Source organism: Octopus bimaculoides, chromosome 1 (assembly GCF_046866305.1).
Source record: "Octopus bimaculoides isolate indiv1 chromosome 1, ASM4686630v1, whole genome shotgun sequence".
In the NCBI taxonomy this organism is placed as follows: domain Eukaryota; kingdom Metazoa; phylum Mollusca; class Cephalopoda; order Octopoda; family Octopodidae; genus Octopus; species Octopus bimaculoides.
Window position 1 is genome coordinate 150,184,030 of NC_142928.1, and position 22,608 is coordinate 150,206,637.

The window sequence follows — 22,608 nt, forward strand, 5'->3', positions numbered from 1 at the left end:
AACTACTACTACTACTACTACTACTACTACTACTACTACTACTCCCACCACCACTACATACTAGTACTACTACTACTACTACTACTACTACTACTACTACTACTACTACCACCACTACATACTGGTACTACTACTACTACTACTACATCCTCACCACTACCACCAGCAACAGCACAACCAACATCACACCACCACCACCACCACCACCACCATCGCCAATACCAAAGACAATACAACCCCTCCCTTATGACAATAGTAATACTGACATAACACTGGCCCCTTCCAGCTATCACCATACCTTTCCCTTACCACCACCACCACCACCACCATTCTAACAAGAACAACAACAACAATCAGCAGCAGCAAACAATACCACAACAACTATAATGAAAAGGAACCATAGATGGAGCCTCTACATACAACCTATCAGCTTAGAAAAAGAACAGGACACATTGGATAATGTAGTCCTAGATAAACTGTGCCTGAGTAAAAGAAAAACAAAAAAAAGAAAGTTGGAATGATCATAGGTTTGTTTGATCAATTTCGGCCTTGGGCTAAACAGCAACAAAGCAACAGTACACCATCATGACTGTTAATAGCACCATCTCCACCACCACATTCAATAAGAACAACAGGAGCCTATGAAACCCTTGTCGACTAGCTAGAAATAGCAGCTAAATCTCCCTCCAAAGTACACCCTGCAGTTTTAAAAATGAGACACGTTTAATAATGTTGTCTAAGGCAGGGGTTTTCAAACTGTGGTCCACGGACCACAGGGATTCCGCAAGGACAAGACAGGGGGTCCGTGGACAGCAAATACTTTTTATGGGCAATTTGATTTTATATATGTTTTTTAATCGAAATCTTTTAATTGACAATAAACCTATTTGTTAAATACTGTTAAATAAATAAATGTAAAAATATATGTTATTTTAAGCAAATGTCTATGCATTTGAAAGAGTGAATTTGAAAGAGGAGTTACCTATTTATTTAAGGGACTCTCCTCTCCTATAAATCATCAATTTTTGAATGAAGCAATGAAGGATCCTCTACATGGTCAATCAATCTGCTAGAAATCAAATCACATTTTGCAAGTTTGAAAAAAAAAAAAATGACATATTAAACAACCGCTACCACTGTCACTGCCACCACCACCATCATCATCATCCTTTAATGTCTGTATCCTGTGCTGGTATGGGTTGGACATTTTGACAGGATCCAATTAACCAAAGGGCTCCAGTGTCTGCTTTGGCAAAGTTTCTACATCTGGATTGCTTTTCTTAATACCAAACAATTTACAGATTGTACCAGGCACCAGCTTGAAGTCCAAAATAAACTACAGGACGGTTATGGCTAGAGTGCATTTGATGATTATTCTGCACAAGATCTGACCAAAGCTAAACAACAACAACAATAGTAACAACTGCAACAACAGCAGAGAAGAGACACTGTAATCATTTGGGATGTTGTTTGGGAGACATAATTTTGAACTTGAAACTTATAGTAGGCAAAAACCCATGTAGGAAAGAAGAGGTATTGGAACAACGATAACAACAACAACAACAGCAATACACCAAATTAACACAGCTGTTACTACAAACACAAACAATAGCACAGCAATAATGACAAAAATAAAACTTGAAAGAAAATGATATTTTAGACTTATATTTATTAACACAAAACAACAACAAAAAAATAAAAACAAAAACTTCTATAAGCTTTAAGAAGTGGAGATATTTTAATTTCCGTCTGAAGTTTAAATGTTATAAAAGCAATTGCTAAGAATCTATTGTTTGATGTCAGTATATAATGGATGCAAGAGTAATTTGAAACTCCTTTTAAAAATAAACATGTACAAAACTAGTTATATGAAAAGATATAGATGAAAAGATTATGAAAAAAAAGTATGTTCATGCACATAGGCACACATAAACACCTTTTTATGTTTTCTTTTATTTCTATTTTGAACCAAAAAGAGCAACTCCCTGACTGGAGATTAGGTTCTATCATCGAAATTCCACCCATAAAACTTCTTGGCAAAAATATTATGCTGAACTTACATGATGTCTTGTACATTTTTACTGTCATTGTTGTTTAGTTCTGTGTTAGCCCTGATTGAGTTGTTGGCACTCCGTCGCTTACGACGTCGAGGGTTCCAGTTGATCCGATCAACAGAACAGCCTGCTCGTGAAATTAACGTGCAAGTGGCTGAGCACTCCACAGATACGTGTACCCTTAACTTAGTTCTCGGGGATATTCAGCGTGACAGTGTGACAGAAACAGGAAGTATGAGTGAGAGAAAGTTGTGGTGGAAGAGTACAGCAGGGTTCGCCACCATCCCCTGCCGGAGCCTCGTGGAGCTTTTAGGTGTTTTCGCTCAATAAACACTCACAACACCCGGTCTGGGAATTGAAACCGCGATCCTATGACTGCGAGTCCGCTGCCCTAACCACTGGACCATTGCGCCTCCACCCTGATTGAGTAGATCTATGAGAAAAGACATTCAAATCATGTCCATAGGTGGGGGTATTTGTAGAATCATCAAAGTATTGGAAAATTACTCTGTGGTATTTGTTCCAACTTTATGTGGTCTGAGTTCAATTCCTGCTGAGGTCAACTTTGTTCTTTGTCCCTTCTTTAGGTTGATAAGAACGTACCAATCCAAGTAATAGCAAGGGCAGAGGAGAAAGCGTAGTATCAGTAAATAATGAAAGAGAATCAGAGAATAAGGATAAAAGAGGGATGGGTTGAGTAGGAGGAAATTCAGAGCTACCCTATCAATGAATAGGAATGGATAGAGTAGTGCCAGAAGGCAGACTGACAAGTCTTTTTAGTTACAACTAACTGATTGAACACATATTTTGGGTTAATGTCTGAAAGCCACAGCTTAAGATACTGAGGTTATCAAAGCAAAAGACAGATAAAGATGATGATGTGGTGGAGATGCCAGAGTGTACCCTTAATTATGTTCAAGAAAATAAACAGAAGAGATCATGGTGACTCAAAATATAGTAGTCACAAAATTCTTATTAAATGATTTTCTTCTAAATTTTATTTTCACTCAAGGTCAAAGCTTATGTATCCTGACAGTTATAGGATCAAGAGAAACTGTCCATTTATATTTGCTTGTATTTGAACTGTGAAAGAGTTTTTTTTTTTCTATGTTTGCAGAACTTTTACAGTTCCTTCCAAAACTGCAGGCCTAGTTAACAATATCCATGTCTGGTAAGTTCACCATCATCAACTAATTGCAGGGAAAGTTCACCGCAAGGAAAGTTTACAGAGAAGTAAGTTCACAGTGAAAGAATATAAAAAAAAAACTTATTTTCGAACTCTAAAGTTCATAGTGAACTTTCTTCACAGTGAATTGATGGTGGTGAACTCTCCTGCAATGAATTGATGGTGGTGAACTTACCTGTAACCAAGAATATCATCTATTGGTTATTGTTCTTGAGACTTGGATTGGCCTTCACTGGGTAGATCCATAATCAAAGGCATTCCTCTTGTGGTGACAATCCCATTTTCTTTTCAGACACAGTGAATTGAATTAAGGACTATATTTCCACTGTACACTTCTATTAAGATAGTTGAATGTAGTTTGAACTCGCATCTGTTGGATGCTGGTTGTTTTAGTTGATATTTCTCACTCGGAATATCTTAATGTTGCTTTTAGTGTTGCTTTATTTTATCTTTCAAGCCTGTAACTAGAGTATTATACTTTTGTGACTATATTTCTAATGTAAAACATTGTCTGTGTATTTTGGTCCATATTGGAAATAATTTTAAGTGAGTTGTAATAAAGTAGTTAACTTTGACATTACTAAAAAATTAATTCAGGAGTAAGAAATGATTTGGCATAGCCATTTTGGAGTTGCTTATTTGGCCTTGCTGATTCAATGCTGACTTATTTGTCATTAGACATTTCAATGCTTCTCTTGTTTTAATCTCTCTCTCTCTGTTTATGTGTGTGAGCATTAGTGTGTATCTCTCCTCTCTCTCTCTCTCTCTGTTCCTAATGACAAAATGCAATATTGCTAAAACATGTTGAAAGTCCCATTTAGCTGTGCCAGATCATCAAAGGTCAAACAGCTGTGCCCAATCATTTCGTTCTATGCATTTCAACATTTTAATGTCTGAATGGCTGAGACTCAAAGCTCAAGTCAAATCAAATATAATTTGATACTTTTATTATTGAGTCTCCTGATCAGTAAATGTTCTGTTTTTCTTCTGAAACTTGCAATTAAATAATTGTTTCTAACATAGTCACAAGATCTGAAATTTAGAGCATAGAATAATCAATTATATCAACTTCAGTACTTGATTGGTACTTTATTTCATCAAGCCCAGAGAGATGAAAAGCAAAGTTGACTTCAGTGGGATTTGAACTCAGAGTGTAACAAGCCAAGAGATATACGACAAAGGCATTGTCTCTGATATTCTGATGATGCTACCTTCCCATGCCTCCACTTACTTGAAAAATTATCATAAATTTATTTATTTATAACATTTAAATACAGAGAAACTGGAAAAAAAGAGAGATAAGAAAGATAAAAGAAAGGAAAGAAAAAGAGCAGGGGTGGGTGGGTAAAACAGCTGAAGATGGAAAGGACAATGAGCCACACACCCTAGAGCAAACAGTGTGCTCAGATATACCCCATGGTAATGACTGTGATGGTATTTGCCATGAAGAATGGCCAGTGACCTTTGTTGCGACAACTTTACCTTGCGGGACTCATTTCTTATACAGGCAGTCATTATCCCTAATGTTTTAAGTTAGCCCTTTACTATTGAAACCAGCTATATCCAGCCGAAATATTCTACCTGTTTTAAGTTTAAGTCAGCCAGATTTGACCTTTCACACATACCCTACAATGTTATTTTAAAGATAGACAATCAAATCATTTAAATCTTGAAACCACAAGGTAATACATCATTAACTCAACATAATTTGAATAAATAAGCATTACACTCGACAAAGTTGTCTGAATGCTGAAGGGTTAAATAGAAACACTTTACAACATGGCTTTTATGTCTTAGAACCCGGGTGGTCTGAGACAGGTTGGCATCAAGGGAGTTTAATAAAGATACAGAGACAATTAATAGATTAATAGATGCTTGTAAAAAGAATATAATACAAAGTGAAGCAAAAGGCCTCATGTTTTGTATAATATAAAACTTCTGACAAAGATTGGTGCTTGGATAACGTATTGTTATTTTCAAAAGTCAGTAGTTTTCTTATATATGTTTCCTCACATACAAATGCTTAAACACACTTTTACATGCACGTGTACACACACACACACACACACGCACGCACACACACACACACATGCACACACACACACACACCTTTGCATTTATGGATACTGACACGTATAAACTACATACTCAATGCTATGTGTATATGTATTTCCTTATACCTGCATTCCTCCTCCCCTCCCCCTCCTCCTCATCATCACCGTCTTCTTTTCATCCTTTTCATCCTTCTTTTCCTTGCTTGAATATTTGCACGTGCATGCGTGTGTGTGTGTGTGTAAGTGTATACATCAACATCTCCCAGTGCACACATAGACACACACAACAAATGTGTATGTGTATATATTCCATACACACACACACTCCAGCATGTGGAGGGATCTTGTCTTAAGGATACACAAAGTTTTCATTAGGAATTGGAATTCTTGTACTGTTAAATATTTAGCATCATTACTTCTATCACCACACCCAAGATCCCAATTATTTATGGACTTTGTTGCAAGTTTCAAGTTCCCCATATCTACTTCCAGATCCTAAATCTATAGCTTCACAACCTCTGTTTTGCTGCATTACTATATCATCATCATCATCGTCATTATTATTATCATCATTATTATTATTATTATTATTAGAATTATTATTATTATTTCGATATTATTATTGCCTTTGCACAGCTTCTAATGCTGGAGATATACTACAGTGTCAGCTGTTCACTACCAGTGGACAAAGGTAACACCTCTTATTTTTCGAGCACCTTCCGGAGTATTCGCGCAGTTCCAAGCAGTGCTGTTTTCTGCAAATGCTCCACCCGTATTGCAGTCCCTATTTGTTCTACGTACTTCTCGAGATTTTTGCTCACTGTTCCCAGGGCTCCGACAATTATTGGTACTACTACCACCTTTTTCATCGACCACAATTGCTTAACTGCCCAAGCTAACCTGTCATATCTATCGACTTTTCTTTCTTCCTTATTGCATACCTTGTTGTCAGCTGGGCATGCTATATCTATGATCCAGCATAGTTTGTTGTCTTTCTCAATAAGACTATGCCTGGCTCCCTATTCTCTATCGCATGGTCGCACTGAATCATAAAATCCCACAGGATCTTTGCATTATCATTTTCGATGATGCCTTTGGGTTTGTAGTCATTCCAATTTTTTGCTCTGTCAAATCCATACTTGTTGCAAAGTGTCCAATGGACAAGCCTGACTATATTGTCGTGACGTCTCTTATATTCCTTCTGGGCTAGTGGCGTACATTGGCTGGTAATATGTCATACGGTTTCACCGTTTTGTCCACAGATTCTGCACTTTATAGGTTATATAGAAGGAAAATTATGGTAATATAGAAATACATTCTTAGCAAAACATGTTTGTAACATGGTTGCCATTGATCAGACCTAAATCAGCTTCATCAATAAGGATCCTAGCTGTGACCATGCCGTCGTTCATCTAGGCATAATCAAAAATACATTATTCAGTATGTCCTTTTATTTTAGGTGTTATGGGTGTGATATAAAGGAGATTTGGTTCTTATTTCTAGCAAGTTAACCAAACCATGCAGAAGCTCTTTGGTTTGTGATGTGCTGTCATTCTAAGTGGAAACTCTTTCCTTTCATTTTTGTAACTGATTACACTATTAATTTTCCCACAGCCCTAAAATCTGATACCTTGTACCTAGTTATCCTTATATGGAAACTTGCAGAGAGCTACGTCATCAGAGAATTAATTTAGACTTTTTGGTGAAAAGAGTAAAGAGTACAAAACATTTGGCAGAGAGTACAAGAATGTGATATGTTATGAAGAGCCAATCTTTAGAGATCAACAAAAAACAACAGAAGAGTAGGGATTATGGCAGGAAACAAAGAATGATATTGAAATAAATATATCGGTTAAGAAATGAGCTTGACTTCAAAACATATCAACTGTACTTCAAAGAATATTAGTATATGAGACTATGTGGTATCTTAACCTGCTAAAACCAGCAGTGGTACGTACCTCAAATCTAAACATTCCATCTTATAAAAAATACATCAACTATACAATACAAGACAGTAGCGAGATATGACAGCACCATGGTACCTATTAAACCTAAATGAACTGGGACCAAAAGAAAATTAAGGTCATATTAACGACAGATACAAACTGATGACTCTTTGAACAAATAGGGGCCAGCATTGTAATGATCTGGCCATTCGTTTGTGACTTTTAAAAAATAAATTTACACCTAGAAAATGCAACTCGAAAAAAAAAAGAAAAAACAAAACAAAAATAAGAAAAACAAAACAAAATAAAAAACAACAACAAAAACAGTATATTCAGAGTTGGCAAATTTCCAGTTACTGCTGCTTAATTATTAATCTTCCTCTAATAGTTCAAATCCTTGTTTAAGACATATTATCAAAATACATGTGTTATCAGAATAATGTATTAACTTAGATATAACAATATAGTTTAATAAATTGAGGTTTTATTAAAAGATAATTGGGGGGTTAAATAGAACCGTTATACTATGAATTATTTATTTCATAATCATGCAGACTCCATATAAATGCTACTTGAGTTAGATTTATATTTTAAAGAGAATATATTTACTGTGATAATGGACGTGTGTGTATATATATATATATATATAAGGTAGTGAGTTCGGTTCCTGGATTGGGCTGTGTGCTGTGTTCTTGAGTAAGACACTTTATTTCATGTTGATCTACTTCACTCATCAGCAGAAATGAGTTGTAATGTCACTGGTGCCAAATGGCATCGGCCTTGGACAACATTGGTGGCATGTTGAACTTACCATGCCTCCAGAATGAAAGGACCATGTGCGCATGCAAGAAATAACAGTAAACTATGAATGTTATTCTTAATTTTAATTTCAATTTTATTTTATTAATAGCCCTCTTCTCTTCTCACATCTTTTTTACTCATTTTTCATTAGGTTTTTTTCAAAAAAAACGAAACATGTAATGCAAATTAATTAAAACACCCAATTTTTTAAAAAGTGGCATTTTCAGTTTTGTTTATCTTTAATATATATATATATATATATATATATATATATATATATATATATATATTTATCATCATCGTTTAATGTCTACCCTCCATGCTGGCATGGGTGGGACAGAAGCCTGCCCCAGACTTCTGTGACTGTTTTGGCAGGATTTTTGCAGCTGGATGCCCTTCCTAACTACTTAGCAGAGTGGACTTAGTGCTTTTTACATGACACACACACACATACATACATATTTGTATACACACACACACACACACACACATATATATATATATATATATATATATATATATACCATTATAATCATACATATATTGATTTATATGTATATATACATATATATATGTATAAACATATATGCCCATGGTTAAATATAGGTGATATACTGGTAGTGTAATGGATACTTGTATCCCTTAGATGGTTATTTTAACCTCTAACAAAACTAACCATACACATGTATATAAATATATATACATACACACACTCATACCTACAAACTTGTACACATACATACATACACATAGGAACATATAGGAGATTATTGACACATTAACTTAAATATCTATTAACCAAATAGTTACATAAAATGATGATGATGCAATGATGATGATGACAGGGAGGAAAATGATGATGATAATCAGTGTGATTAATTTTCCTTAAGTGAGTTTTACAAAAAAAATAAAGAGAAAAGAAAAAAGAAAAAGCTGACATCTGGTTGTTTTAAATTTAAAGTGGATATTGATTTTCCCCATCAGGCTCAGTGATGGAGGGGGTGCTTTATAGGCATTCCCCTCCCTTTATCAAATATTTTAAAAATACTAACATATACACACATATTGATGAACATGCACACACACACACAGATGCATTTGGTAAATGTATTGATTATGATCTGAAGGGCTTTGAATTCCCTTTTACTGCTGAAGTTTCATTGTGTGCCTGAATAGAACACTTAAATTCTACATTACCTTAATTGAACTAGCTGTAGGGGATAAGTATGAGATCTTTGCAGCAATGCAAAAACCCCGGGAAACCAAACAAGAACAATATGCCATCCTCTATGAATCATGATAAGCTTGAAACTTGATACAAATCACTGTTTTTAAATGCCTGCAGTTTATGTAACAAGCTCCACCTTTTTGACTCTCATGTTAAAGGCACTGACCCTGATTTCATTACCATTATGGAACTATGGGAATATTCTTCGTATTGCAATGGTAGTTTTAGCAAGGCTGGCAACAACTTGCATTACAAAGACTGATTTAACCCTTTTGTTACCAACCCAGCTGAAACCGGCTCTGGCTCTGTAGTACAAATGTCTTGTTTTCATCAGTTTTGAATTAAAATCTTCTACCAAACCTTAGTCACAATTTATGTTCCTAACACTAGCTGAGTGATAACTAAGTTATTTTACTAAATTCTTTGTTGTATTTAAAGTAATTGAAAGAAACACAGAACATCTCAAAATAGATACAGTAACGAAAGGGTTAATTGCTGTGGGGGTGTTGTGATGGAGTATGTTCACTGAAGTTTTGTGGCAATTCCTTGTGATGATTCGAACCAATCACAACAAGAGGTAATTTTCTGTAACATTTATATACATAAGTCAATACTACTAGTTGTTTATCATCACTACGAACCACAACTAAGACACACTACTTTTTGACATCCTCAGAGCTTCATCTAGGGAAACAATCACCTGTTTTCATTACTGGTGATTTCAGTTACCCAGAGATTAATAGGAAAACCTTTCATTGGCTGCAATGTACATATGATTTCCTTGATTTTGCACTGGATTAGAACTGGTCTTGAGTAACCACCTCCTCCACATGAAGTAACAAACCTCTGGCTCTGCTATCAGTGTCACTACTCAAGAACCAATTAAAGCAGTCTTTGCGAAGCAAGTTGTAATGAGCCATGTTAAAAATACCATTGCAGTATAAAAATGAGCAGGCAATACCATTAGCAGATTGGAGACACAATGCCTAACAGTGTTTCTGCAGGCTCATTTTGTTCTGAGTTGCAAGGGTCAACAAAAAAAGTACCAGTCAAAGATTGAATCGATGTAATTGACTGACAGCGCCCCACCCACAAAAAATTGTTAGCCTTGTATCAAGATTTGAAACCTTCTTCTTCTTCTTCTTCTTCTCCTCCTCCTCCTCCTCCTCCTTCTTCTTATTATTAAGGTGGAGAGCTGGCAGAATCGTTAGCATGCCAGCTGAAATGCTTAGTGGTATTTCATTTGCCACTACCCTCTGAGTTCAAATTCTGCCAGGGTTGGTTTTGCTTTTCATCCTTTTGGGGTCAGTAACCTAAGTACCAGTGAAACACTGGGGTTGATGTAATCGACCAGTCCCCTCCCCAAAAATTTCAGGCGTTGTGCCTATAATAGAAAATATTCTTCTTCTTCTTATCATTATTCACATACTCATGCATAACAAAATAAGAAAACATAGGACTAACCTGTAATAACGTTACTGAAGGGAGTTTTCACACCACTCTGAGAATTTATGGCAGTTCTGTGAAGAAGAGCAAAGAAATGGAGCAATGTTGAATACATATGAGAAAGGAATAAAAAAAGAGCAACATCTCCCTCACTCTTAACTCATCAACATTACACTCCAGCTGATTCCTTTACTTTATCAATACCAATCCACATGAAAACTTTGTATCATTATTTTAAGGAAGAACCTTTTTGTTAACTTACACTTCAAACACCAGATTATTAGTGAAGAGGTTAGTTATTTTACATTACATAAAATGCACTTGTGCTGGTGCCATATAGAATGCACTCATGTTGGTGCCACACAGAATGAATTTGTGCTGGTGTCATGTAAAAGGCACCCAGTACACTCTGTAAAGTGGTTGGCATTAGGAAGGGATTCCAGCTGTAGAAACCATGCCAAACAGACACTTCAGCCTGCACAGTTCTCTGGCTGACTAGCACCAGTCAAACTGTCCAACCTATGCCAGTATGGAAAACAGGTGTTAAATGATGATGATGATGATTTTTACATTATTTCATCTTACCTACAACAGGAAATAGGATACCAGGAATTTCTGGGAAAGATACTTGTTCTGTGTATATATCTATGTGGACATGCATGAAGGCACATGGCCTCAAGATTAAGGTATTGAACTCAAATCATAAAATTGTGGTTTTGATTCCCAGACTGGATGGTACATAGTGTTTTTGAGCAAAACACTTCATTTCACATTACTCCAGTTCACTCAAATGAAAATAATTACCAATGGTACCTGGGGATTAATCCAGCAACAGAATGTCATCCTGTTCAGAAGGTACTATTGTATTTTTGGCCACTTACACATCATAGAAACTGGGACAAGTTCTGGCTTAATGAGGCTGTAAGCTTGTGACAAGTTAAAACCTAAGATTTATGTATGCAGGATTGTCTCTTATCAACAGGGTGATTCAAAAATTGCCATACATAGGAACAATTTATCTTTTTTTATAAGAAACAGTTTATAAGAACAGTTTTTTTTTAACAGGCTCTATATGGTTACCATTGTTTTGAATACACATTGCAATACGTTTACCTCATTCACTGTGAGTGGGGTAATAGCATCGTAATAGCACATCTGGTGATCTGTGTGCAAAGGAGTTGGCGATGTGTTCCTTCAAATCATTTATGCCTTTTATCTTTCCACGATACATCATGCCTTTCAAATGTCCCCAAAGATAGAAAGCGAGAAGGGTCAGATCAGAGGATCTAGGGGATCTTATAAACTGTCTCTTATAAAAAAAATAAATTCTCCCTATGTATGGAGACTTTTGAATCACCCTGTACTTAAAACCTAAACAAACAATGTTGAATGCTGCCTTGCAATTCAAGATAATTTAGTAAATAATAACTTTTAACTCTGAATGTATTAACTTACAGAGATTTTCAACATGATATGATATCAGACATTATAAGTGCCAATTTGAGACAGAACAGAGCAGTAGGCCCATAAATGGTATTCTAATGACATATCTATTATCTTATCTTATCATCGAACCAATTGCTTTTCTCTGCCTCAAAATGGTACATACAATGTCTCTCATATGACTTAATAAGGTAACTTTTAAGTTTAACAATAACAGATGCTTTATTTTCTGTAGAAGGTATCATCATCATTTAACGTCCGCTTTCCATGCTATCATGGGTTGGACGATTTGACTGAGGACTGGTGAACCAGATGGCTGCACCAGGCTCCAATCTGATTTGGCAGAGTTTCTACAGCTGGATGCCCTTCCTAACGCCAACCACTCCGAGAGTGTAGTGGGTGCTTGTTTCCTTATAGTTAATGAAGTGACATTAAATTTTCAGAACAGTAAAAAAAAAAGCTGGAACTACCTTGAAAAGCTGCCTGCGACTGGGTAGGAGGAAAAAAAGGAGCTGAAAACATTTGCTGCACCTGAAAAAGGAAAAAGAATTATTTGAAGTAAAATTCATTGGTTTCTTTTGACAGTACTTTATTATAAGGGATGAGGGAAAATGAGAAGTTATGGCACTGAAGCCTTATTTCTATAGAAAATCAAAGCAATATTGAGGAATAGCCTGAAGGTTACCTCATCTACTGCCATGATCAGCTTTAGATCTTGGAATTAGGTTATTATTTACATATTTACATTTTCTAAACTTGTTTTTATTTATCTATTGTTTATTTTTGCTAAAAAATTATGACTTTCTTTAATTTGTTTCAATCATTTGATTGTGGCCATGCTGGAGCACTGCCTTTAACCAAACAAATCGACCCCAGGACTTACTCTTTGTAAGCCTAGTACTTATTCTATCAGTCTCTTTTGCCGAACTGCTAAGTTACGGGGATGTAAACACACCAACACCGGTTGTCAAGCAATGGTGGGGGTACAAACACAGACACACAAACATACACACACACACATATATAATGGGCTTCTTTCAGTTTCCATCTATCAAATCCACTCACAAGGCTTTCGCCGGCCTGAGGCTATAGTATAAAATACACTTGCCCAAGGTGCCACGTAGTGGGACTGAACCCGGAACCATGTGGTTGGTAAGCAAGCTACTTACTCCACAGCCACTCCTGTACCTTGAATACTTTCAGTAAATATAATTCTATACATGATTTATTTGTATTTAACATATGCATACATATACACACATCTGTATATACATATATCCCTACCCTATATATACATTAACGACAGGTACACACACATCTTTGTGTGTGCTTGTATGTGTTAATCGTTCACTATTGTATATTGGTCACAGATGTAAACATTGTTAAAAATAAATAAATAAATAAATCAGCACAGTTGAACAAAAATACCTTGTGGTATTTGTTCATTTCAAGATGCACAGTCTGTAGTCACTCTCACAATAGCATGAGGTGCATTCCAGAAGTTTTGAGACTATTTTAGGAGAGGCAGTTATAAATGTCCAAGAGTAATGTAATATTAATATATCATTACTATATATCTAATAAGCTGACCTGCCAAACTTTTTATATTCCAGATTGAAAGAGAATGTTGTAACAGCACTTTGAACACACCCTACTAAACACTGCTTGTCACAGCTGACTAGTTTACAGAATGCGCTCAGGACATGAACGTAATTTGGAAGCTCACCATGCAATAAAGTTTTATGTTAAACTAGGCTAAAATACCACAGAGACTTATGAAATACTCAAGACTGCTTATGGATTCATTTGTATGAGCCAAGCCGCTGTTTTTCACAGACATAAGAGGCCAGGCAAGGTAAATCATGATGACACCCCTTTTTTTTTTGACAGCAAGAGCATCATCTACATCCACTGGGTTACCTTTGGTCAGACAGTCAACAAAGAGTACTTTGTAGAGGTTTTGAGAGAATTCAAGAAGAGATTTCATTACAAAGGGCCAAAGCTTTCCCACTTGGATCAATGGAACATGTATCAGAGCAATGTATGAGTTCACAATTCCATTGTGGACACCAACTACTTGGCAGAAATGGTATCAAAACTGTTCCTCAACCTCCCTACAGTCCAGACCTTGCTCCCTGTGACCTTTGGTTGTTCCTCAAACTGAAAAAAACCTCGGGTGCAATCATTTTGAAAACACTGAGAAAATGGAGGCTGTTTCAAGGGTCCTGGACGCCTTCACCTTGAAGAACTTCCATAGGGTCTTCACAAAGTGGCTGGAGTGCAGCAACATGTGCAATGAAGTCAGAAGATCCTTCTTTGAAATTAATGAATATCTCTCCTGCAAAAGTCTCAAAATTTCTGGAATGCACCTGGGACTATCAACACTGTTGTTCATAAATTGCAATATAAAATGAGAAAATCAATCTTCCTCAAGTCACACACTTCTGTCTTGTAGAAGAGGGTTACATTACATAACATAGCTCTTGTTGCATTGTTTCAAAGAAATATGCAAAATGGCCATGGTTGGAATGCTTTTGATTATGGGTCTACCACATCAGGGTGACCGGGAGTAAAATAAAAACAATTCTGGAAGAATAAAAGCAGTGGGGATTTGAACTTACAACAGAAAAGGCATTGAACTATAAACTGAAAAGTATATATATAGTCTGACACACTGCACCAAATCTACAAACAACAGTTTACATAGAATTCTATTGAAACTTACTGAACTTACCTAAGGCAATGAATTCTTGAGTTGGATCAAGTTTATAATGATTTTTACGAGCTGCAAATTAAAAAAAAAAAAAATAATAATAATGATGATGATGATGATGATGATTTCAAATTTTGGCACAAGACCAGTAATTTCAGGGGAGTAGAGTAAATCAGTTACATCAACCCTCATGCTTGACTTGTATTTCTTTTATCAACCATGAAAGGATGAAAGGCAAAGTCAACCTCAGCAGAATTTGAACCCAGAATGTAAGGATGAATGAAATACTGCTAAGCATTTTGCCAGGTGTACTAACGATTCTGCCAGCTCACTGCCTTAATAATAATAATAATGATTTCAAATTTTTTGCCACAAAGGCAGCTTGGGGAAGGGGATTAAGTCGATTACATTGACACCAGTATTTCACTGGTACTTAATTTATCAACCCCGAAAGGATGAAAGGCAAAGTTGACCTTAGTGGAATTTGAACTCAGAACGTAGCGATGGGCGAAATACTGCTAAGCATTCCGTCCAGCATGCAACGATTCTGCCAGCTCGCCACCTTAAATAATAATAATAATAATAATAATAATAATAATAATAATAATAATAATAATGATAATAATTATAATGGTTTCAATTTTGGCACAAGGCCAACAATTTTGGAGGTGAGAGTATTTATTTAATAGCCTGAAAGGATGAAAGGCAATGTTAGCCTCAGTGGAATTTGAACCCAGAACATAAAAGAGCTGGAACAAATACTACAAATTATTTTATCTGACACACTAACAAAAAACTCTACCAGCTCATTGCTTAATAATAATAATAATAATAATAATGATACCGCTGCCAACACCACCACCACCACCACCACCACCACCACAACAACAACAACAACAACAGCACCAACAAAAACAACAACAATGGTTTTTAATTTAGACACAAGGCTAACAATTTTGAGGGAAGGGGTTAGTTAATACCAGTGATCCCCAGTACATGACTAGTACTTTATTTTACCGATGACCAAAAGATTAACTGGAAACATTGGTGTCAAGAAGGGCATCCATCCTGAAAAGAAACTGGTTCAAAAGCACCTGTTCAACCTGTACCAACATAGACAAGAAGTAAAACAATGATAATGATGACGATGACAATAATATATTCTTCTTCTTGCCTTTAACCCTCCAATGCGGAGTATAGGCCACTTATAATTGAATTCCATGTCGCATAATTTCTCGCTTCTGTACTTATACTCTGCCATGAATGTCCCCCTTTCTCTAGTTCCTTTTGTGTTGATCTACGCCACAAGTTCTTAGGCCTACCTTTTTTTCTATATCCATCCGGATTCCACTGTAAAGCACTTTTCGCTGCATTTGGTGGGTCCTTTCTAATTGTGCTACCAATCCACTTCCACTTTTTCTTAAATATTTGCACCCTAATCAAAACTTGATTCGTTTTTTGCCATAGCTCCATATTGCTTACATGTTTGGGCCATCTGATTTTAAGTATACTACGCAAGCACCTGTTGATGAATGATTGTATTTGCTTATAATATATATATGTATATAAATAATAATTTTAAATTTGGGTATACACCTGGTAGTATACTGTTTAAAGTATGTCCACTATCTTTGGCTACCTGATGTCATAAACAGTATGGATATAAGTGCCACTAGATTTACTTCAGGAATTCTTTCATGTTGAGTATATAACACATGGGAGAAAGAGAAAATGGAATTCATGAGATTCTTTATTAGTCACTACAAGTGTAGTGATTAATAAAGAATCTTGTGAATTTCATTTTCTCCTTCACTTACGTTATATATATATATATATATATATATATATATAGATTTAATCAAAAGATTAAATGTGGTATTTAAAATGTTTGAGGCACCAGAATTTGGTAGGTTAAAAACCAAAAACAAAATCAAGAGATTTGGTGAATAAAATTTGAAGAAAAGCAACAAAAATGTATTAGGTTATAGCAATACATACGTTTCATACAAACTTCATTTATTTATGTAGTGAGAACACCACCTAAGATGTGCAATGAAAATGTACTACTCCTCAGCTGCATAATGGAAGTTTATTTCAGAAAGTCATTTTGTAGATGTGTGCAAATACAAGAGTAGGAGATGAAGAAAATACCATCTTGACTGGGCTGTTAATCAACAGTCTATGCACACATCTACAAAATGACTTTCTGAAATGAATTTCCATTATGCAGCTGAGAAGTACATTTTCATTGCACATCTTATGTGGTGTTCTCACTACATAAATAAATGAAGTTTGTACGAAACGTACGTACTGCTATAACCTAATGCATTTTTGTTGCTTTTCTTCAAATATGTATATATTAACATATATTATGCATGTGCATGGCTGTGTGTATGTATGTATACTTACAAACATGTATAACATGATTAGGAACTGTTATTCTTTTTAAACATCACATTTTAAAATGCTCAATGCCTATATTCAGAAAGTCTCATTGAGTACTGTATAATGTTTAGTAACTGTTGTTGCAGCAGCTGTACCATGGCTTTAAGCTGGTATTCGGGTATTTAAAACACAGAAATCTTTACCAAATTTCCAATAAAATTAGAGGAGTCTATAGAAAAGATAGCAGTCATTACACCACCATCCAAAGTCGAATGAGTGTAGCTTACATTTTAATCCATTCATGATTATATTGCTAACAAGTAGACAACACATGCATTTCAATTTATTTTAATATAATCAGGATATTTAGAAGGGTCTCAATATATATATATATATATATATATATATATATATATATATATATATATATATATATATATATATATATATATATAGATAGATAGATAGATATATAGGTGCAGGAGTGGCTGTGTGGTAAGTAGTTTGCTTACCAACCACATGGTTCCGGGTTCATTCCTACTGCGTGGCACCTTGGGCAAGTGTCTTCTACTATAGCCTCGGGCCGACCAAAGCCTTGTGAGTGGATTTGGTAGACGGAAACTGAAAGAAGCCTGTCGTATATATGTATATATATATATGTGTGTGTGTGTGTGTGTGTGTGTGTATGTGCATATGTTTGTGTGTCTGTGTTTGTCCCCCCCCCCCCATCATCGCTTGACAACCGATGCTGGTGTATTTACGTCCCCGTAACTTAGCGGTTTGGTAAAAGAGACCGATAGAATAAGTACTAGGCTTCCAAAGAATAAGTCCTGGGGTCGATTTGCTCAACTAAAAGGCGGTGCTCCAGCATGGCCGCAGTCAAATGACTGAAACAAGTAAAAGAAAAAAAAATATATATATCTGTTAGTGTGTATGTGTTCCAGCACCTATCTATCTATCTATCTCCATCTATCTATCTGTCTGTCTGTCTATCTATATCTAGGTGCAGTCATGGCTGTTTGGTAAGAAGTTTGCTTCCCAACCACATGGTTCAGGATCACTGCATAGCACCTCGGGCAGGTGTCTTCTACTATAGTTTTGGGCTGACCAAAGCCTTGTGACGGAAACTGAAAGAAGCCCATCGTATATATGTATATCTATGTGTGTGTGTCTTTGTGTCTGTGTTTGTCCCCACCAACACTTGACAACAGGTGCTGGTGTGTTTACGTCCATGTAATTTAGAAGTTCAGCAAAAATGAATGATAAAGTAAGTACAAGCTTAAAAACAAAAACAAAAAAAAAACAATAAGTACTGGGATCGATACATTCGACTAAAAATTTTAAGGCAGTACCCCAGCATAGCCACAGTCAAATGACTCAAACAACTAAAATATAAAAAAGATTATATTTATTGTTCTGATATTCATAATTTTATTCATCTTGCGAGATCTTCATTGAGATTGTAACCTATATATGAACAATTTAGATAGAATTGAATCAGGTAGGTCGGTAATAGAATTTACCAGACTTAATTGGTGAATTTAAACTGACAAAAAGACTGCGAATAGATTTAATGTTGATGTTTCAAGGGAGATAATTATATTAATTCCTCAGCAACGTTTTGAAACTGAATGCCAATGATTACGTTGACATTTTTTTGTATTTCTGAACTAATTACAGGCTTTAAAAAAATATCATCAATGAAACGATTTATTTAGAGACCGTCTGCATGTAAAACAATAGTTAAGCTAGTTCTTTACTTTGTTTCTATTATTACAACTTAGGTCAAACTACAATATTGTCTGATGTTTACATATTTATTAATGCAGTAAGCATCAATGAAAAGGCTAATTAAAACTAATTGTGCAGTGAGGTAAGACTTCCTGCATTGAGTGAAATGTATCATTTATCTTTTATTTGCTTCAATCATTAGACTGTGGTCATACTGGGGCATTGCCTTTAAGAATTTTAGTCAAATGAATCGACTCTAGTACTTTAGAGGCTGGTGCTTATTCTATCAGTTTCTTTTGTCAAACTGCTAAATTATGGGGACGTAAACACACCAACACCGGTTGTCAAGTGGTGGTGAAACACACACACACACACACACACACATGACTGGCTTCTTTCAGTTTCTGCCTGTCAAATCCACTCACAAGCATTTGGTTGGTCTGAGGCTATAGTAAAAGACACTTGTACAAGCTGCTATGCAGTGGAACTGAACCCAGAACCATGTGGTTAGAAAGCAAGCTTTTTACTGCAGCCACACCTGCACTTAAATGAAAGAATGACTAAATATACAAAAGGTGTCCAGTAATGTATATTTATAACTGGGCATGAAAACTGGCATGTTTAAAAAACATGTTTGTCTTATGTGAGCTAGTTTGTCTATCATAGCTATTGGCTTCATTCCACTACACTGATAATACTAATATAGTTCTGTCACCATCTTTTCTTTTAGTGATTATTACCATTAATTTTATATTTTGAATTCTAATATTGCTGAAGTTAACTGTGACTTTCATCCCTCTAAGGTCAATAAATATAATACCAGTCATGTGTTGGGGTCAATAGTATTGATTAATCTCATCCCTCTAATTTTAGAATATGTGCTTATGCTAGAAACAGTTATTACCATTATCTTGAACAGAAGTTACTGAGTTTAGGAAAGGCTATTGATAGAGTCCCTCATAAAGATCACTCTGCTGAACTCCTTTGGCAAAGAACCAGCAGTTATTATCATTATTTTGAACAACATTTACTGTGTTTAGGAAGGGCTATTGATAGAGTCCCTAGTAGAGATCACTCTACAGAACTCCTTTGGCAAAAAGTCAGCAGTTTTTCTCTGTTTTGTGGCTATGGTCAAGGTAGTTGTACAGGTAGATGTGTTTGAAGGGTTTTAGGGCAGCTCTCTATCGGTCTGATCAACTCCTCATTAACTTCTTCAAATACAACTTGAAGCATAAGGTGTGAATGGAGTAACAGGTACTGCCTTTGAGCAAATTTGATGAAAAATGTATCCAATTTGTACAATCAGTGTTACTTGAATTCAGTTTGTAGGTTTGCACTTAGAAGAGATAGGAAAGAGGACCTGAAGCAGAATCTGAGAGGTATAATGGTGTACCCTGATGCTTTCTATCTACATCAGTGTTTCTCAACCATTTTTTACCTATGGACCCCTTTGATTCTTATTTTACTTGGGTGAACCCTCCTGGCCATTCAATGCTTAACAAATCATATATTTCTTTATAATTAATTATTAGGAATTGTATGAGAAAAATTGATAAAATATTTTGTGTGTTGTAAAATTATAACTGATTTATTGCAGATAAATTTTAATAATAAAATCTTATATGGATCCCCAAGGGCAGTATAGTCACTGGTTGAGAACCACTGATCTACATGGTGGTAGTGGTTTCTCATCCTCCTTTATAGATAGGGTACTTTTGTTATACTTTTATATCTTTAGTTTTTAACCCCTTTTTCATGTTGTATTACTTTTTTTGCTTTTTCCTTGCTTTTACTTGTCTTGTATCTTGAGGGGTCACCTGGACACCGTATTATCACTATTTATTTCCTTGCAGCTCCACCTGACCATTCTCATCTTCTCTTCTAAATGTGAGTGGCCATGTAGTCCCTCTGCAAAGACAACATGCTCTGTCCCCCTTCTCTCATACTTTAACCATTTATCTCCTAGCATAAAGCCAACACCCACTTCCCATTCAGGGTTCATAAACTCACTAGTGCTAGTGGCACAAAAAAAACACCCAGTACACACTATAAAGTGGTTGTTGTTAGGAGGGGCATCCAGCCATAGAAACCACGTCAAAGCAGATATTGGAGGACGATGTAGTGCTTGGGTTAATTGGATCTGATAAAACTATCCAACTCAAGTTAACATGGAGTTTAATCCTTTAGCATTTAAACCAGCCATATCCCACCAAAATAATATGCCTGTTTTATCTTCAAACTGACCATATCTGATCTCTCACACTTACCCTACAATGTTATTCTCAAATGGCACGCAATGGCACCCATTCACGCAAATGGCACCCATTCTGGTGGCATGTAAAAACACCCATTACACTCTCAGAGTGGTTGGCGTTAAGAAGGGCATCCAGCTGTAGAAAACCATGCCAAATCAGACTGGAGTCTGGTGCAGCCTTCCAGCTTACCAGCTCTGGTCAAACCAGATGTTAAATGATAATGATGATGCCATTATTGAAATCTCAAAGCTACAAAGTAAAGTAGGACAAATTCATATGAACGTGAATTAAATAAGCATTACATTTGAGAAAGTAATCAGAATGCTAAAGAGCTAAATGATGATGATAATGATACAATCACCACGTTTTTTTGAAATCCCTTTTGTGTAAAAGGTTTTTGTATTATACAGAAGGCCCTCGTGGCTAATATAGTGGCTGTTATATCATCATCATCATCGTTTAACGTCCGCTTTCCATGCTAGGCTAGCATGCTCATTATTACTTTTCCTCCATAAATATTATTTACATTTCTAAGAAACTAGTTTAAACTCTTACCAAATGCTTTTCCAATTGCAATAGTTTCAAGAATTCCAAGAATTGGTATAATAATGAACCCGGGTCCAATATCCTGAAAGAGATAAACAATAATAGCAGTCAGCTAAAGATCACTGTTCATAAGTGGGAGAACAAAATTTGGTTAAGGGGTGCAAATCAAGGCCCAACCCAAAAGGTTCAAAGTGCTTTTATTGACCTCCATCTAAAAAAAAGATTTTAGTGGGTGCACCTGCATCTCTTGCACCCCCTGTTCCCAAGCCTATGGCATTGCTGTTCAGCATTAATATTTAATTATTTAAGGTATCAAATGTAAGAACTTCAACTGAGTGAAAATTACATTACATATTCTAATTTTTGTTTAAGAAAAAAACATGCAACAAAAATAAGAATTTAGAAACTTGAAGAACATGAAATAATTATGTTTTGGAAGAGTGAATCTTGAAGCAATTAAACCTCTAAATATTGCATCTCATAAATGATTTCAAATTTTGGCACAAGGCCAGCGGTTTTAAGAGTGGAGGTAAGTTGATTACATCAACCCCCAGTACTCAGCTGGTACTTATTTTATCGATCCCAAATGGATGAAAGGCAAAGTCAATCCTGGTAGCATTTGAATTCAGAATGCAAAGTCAGAAGAAATACCACTAAGCATTTTGCCTGGCATGATAATGATTCTGTCAGCTTACTGCCTTAAAGCATCTTAATATAGGGTTAAAAAAACACTTTGAATAGAAAACGTCTAAGGCTGCTGGTAGGACTTGAACCCACACCTCCTGTAATGTAGAACCCTTGTCATGTTTACAGATGTCCA

The 22,608-nt window shown here is 35.7% G+C and overlaps 1 protein-coding gene across 13 annotated transcripts in view; it reads right to left on the reverse strand.

Moving 5' to 3' along the window:
* Window positions 1–22,608, reverse strand: part of LOC106881254 (sodium-independent sulfate anion transporter-like) — a 169,609-nt gene that overhangs the window by 82,532 nt on the left and 64,469 nt on the right. For all 13 annotated transcript variants that reach the window (XR_016243648.1, XM_089359812.1, XM_089359801.1 and 10 more), the window contains 4 exons: window positions 21,798–21,870; window positions 14,893–14,943; window positions 12,629–12,689; window positions 10,734–10,789 (listed from right to left, as the gene is read on the reverse strand). Coding sequence is in view for 12 of the 13 variants with exons in the window: in XM_089359812.1 (XP_089215938.1) it covers window positions 10,734–10,789; window positions 12,629–12,689; window positions 14,893–14,943; window positions 21,798–21,870 (241 nt within the window). In the remaining variant the exon portion in view is untranslated. The remainder of the gene's footprint in view (window positions 1–10,733; window positions 10,790–12,628; window positions 12,690–14,892; window positions 14,944–21,797; window positions 21,871–22,608) is intronic.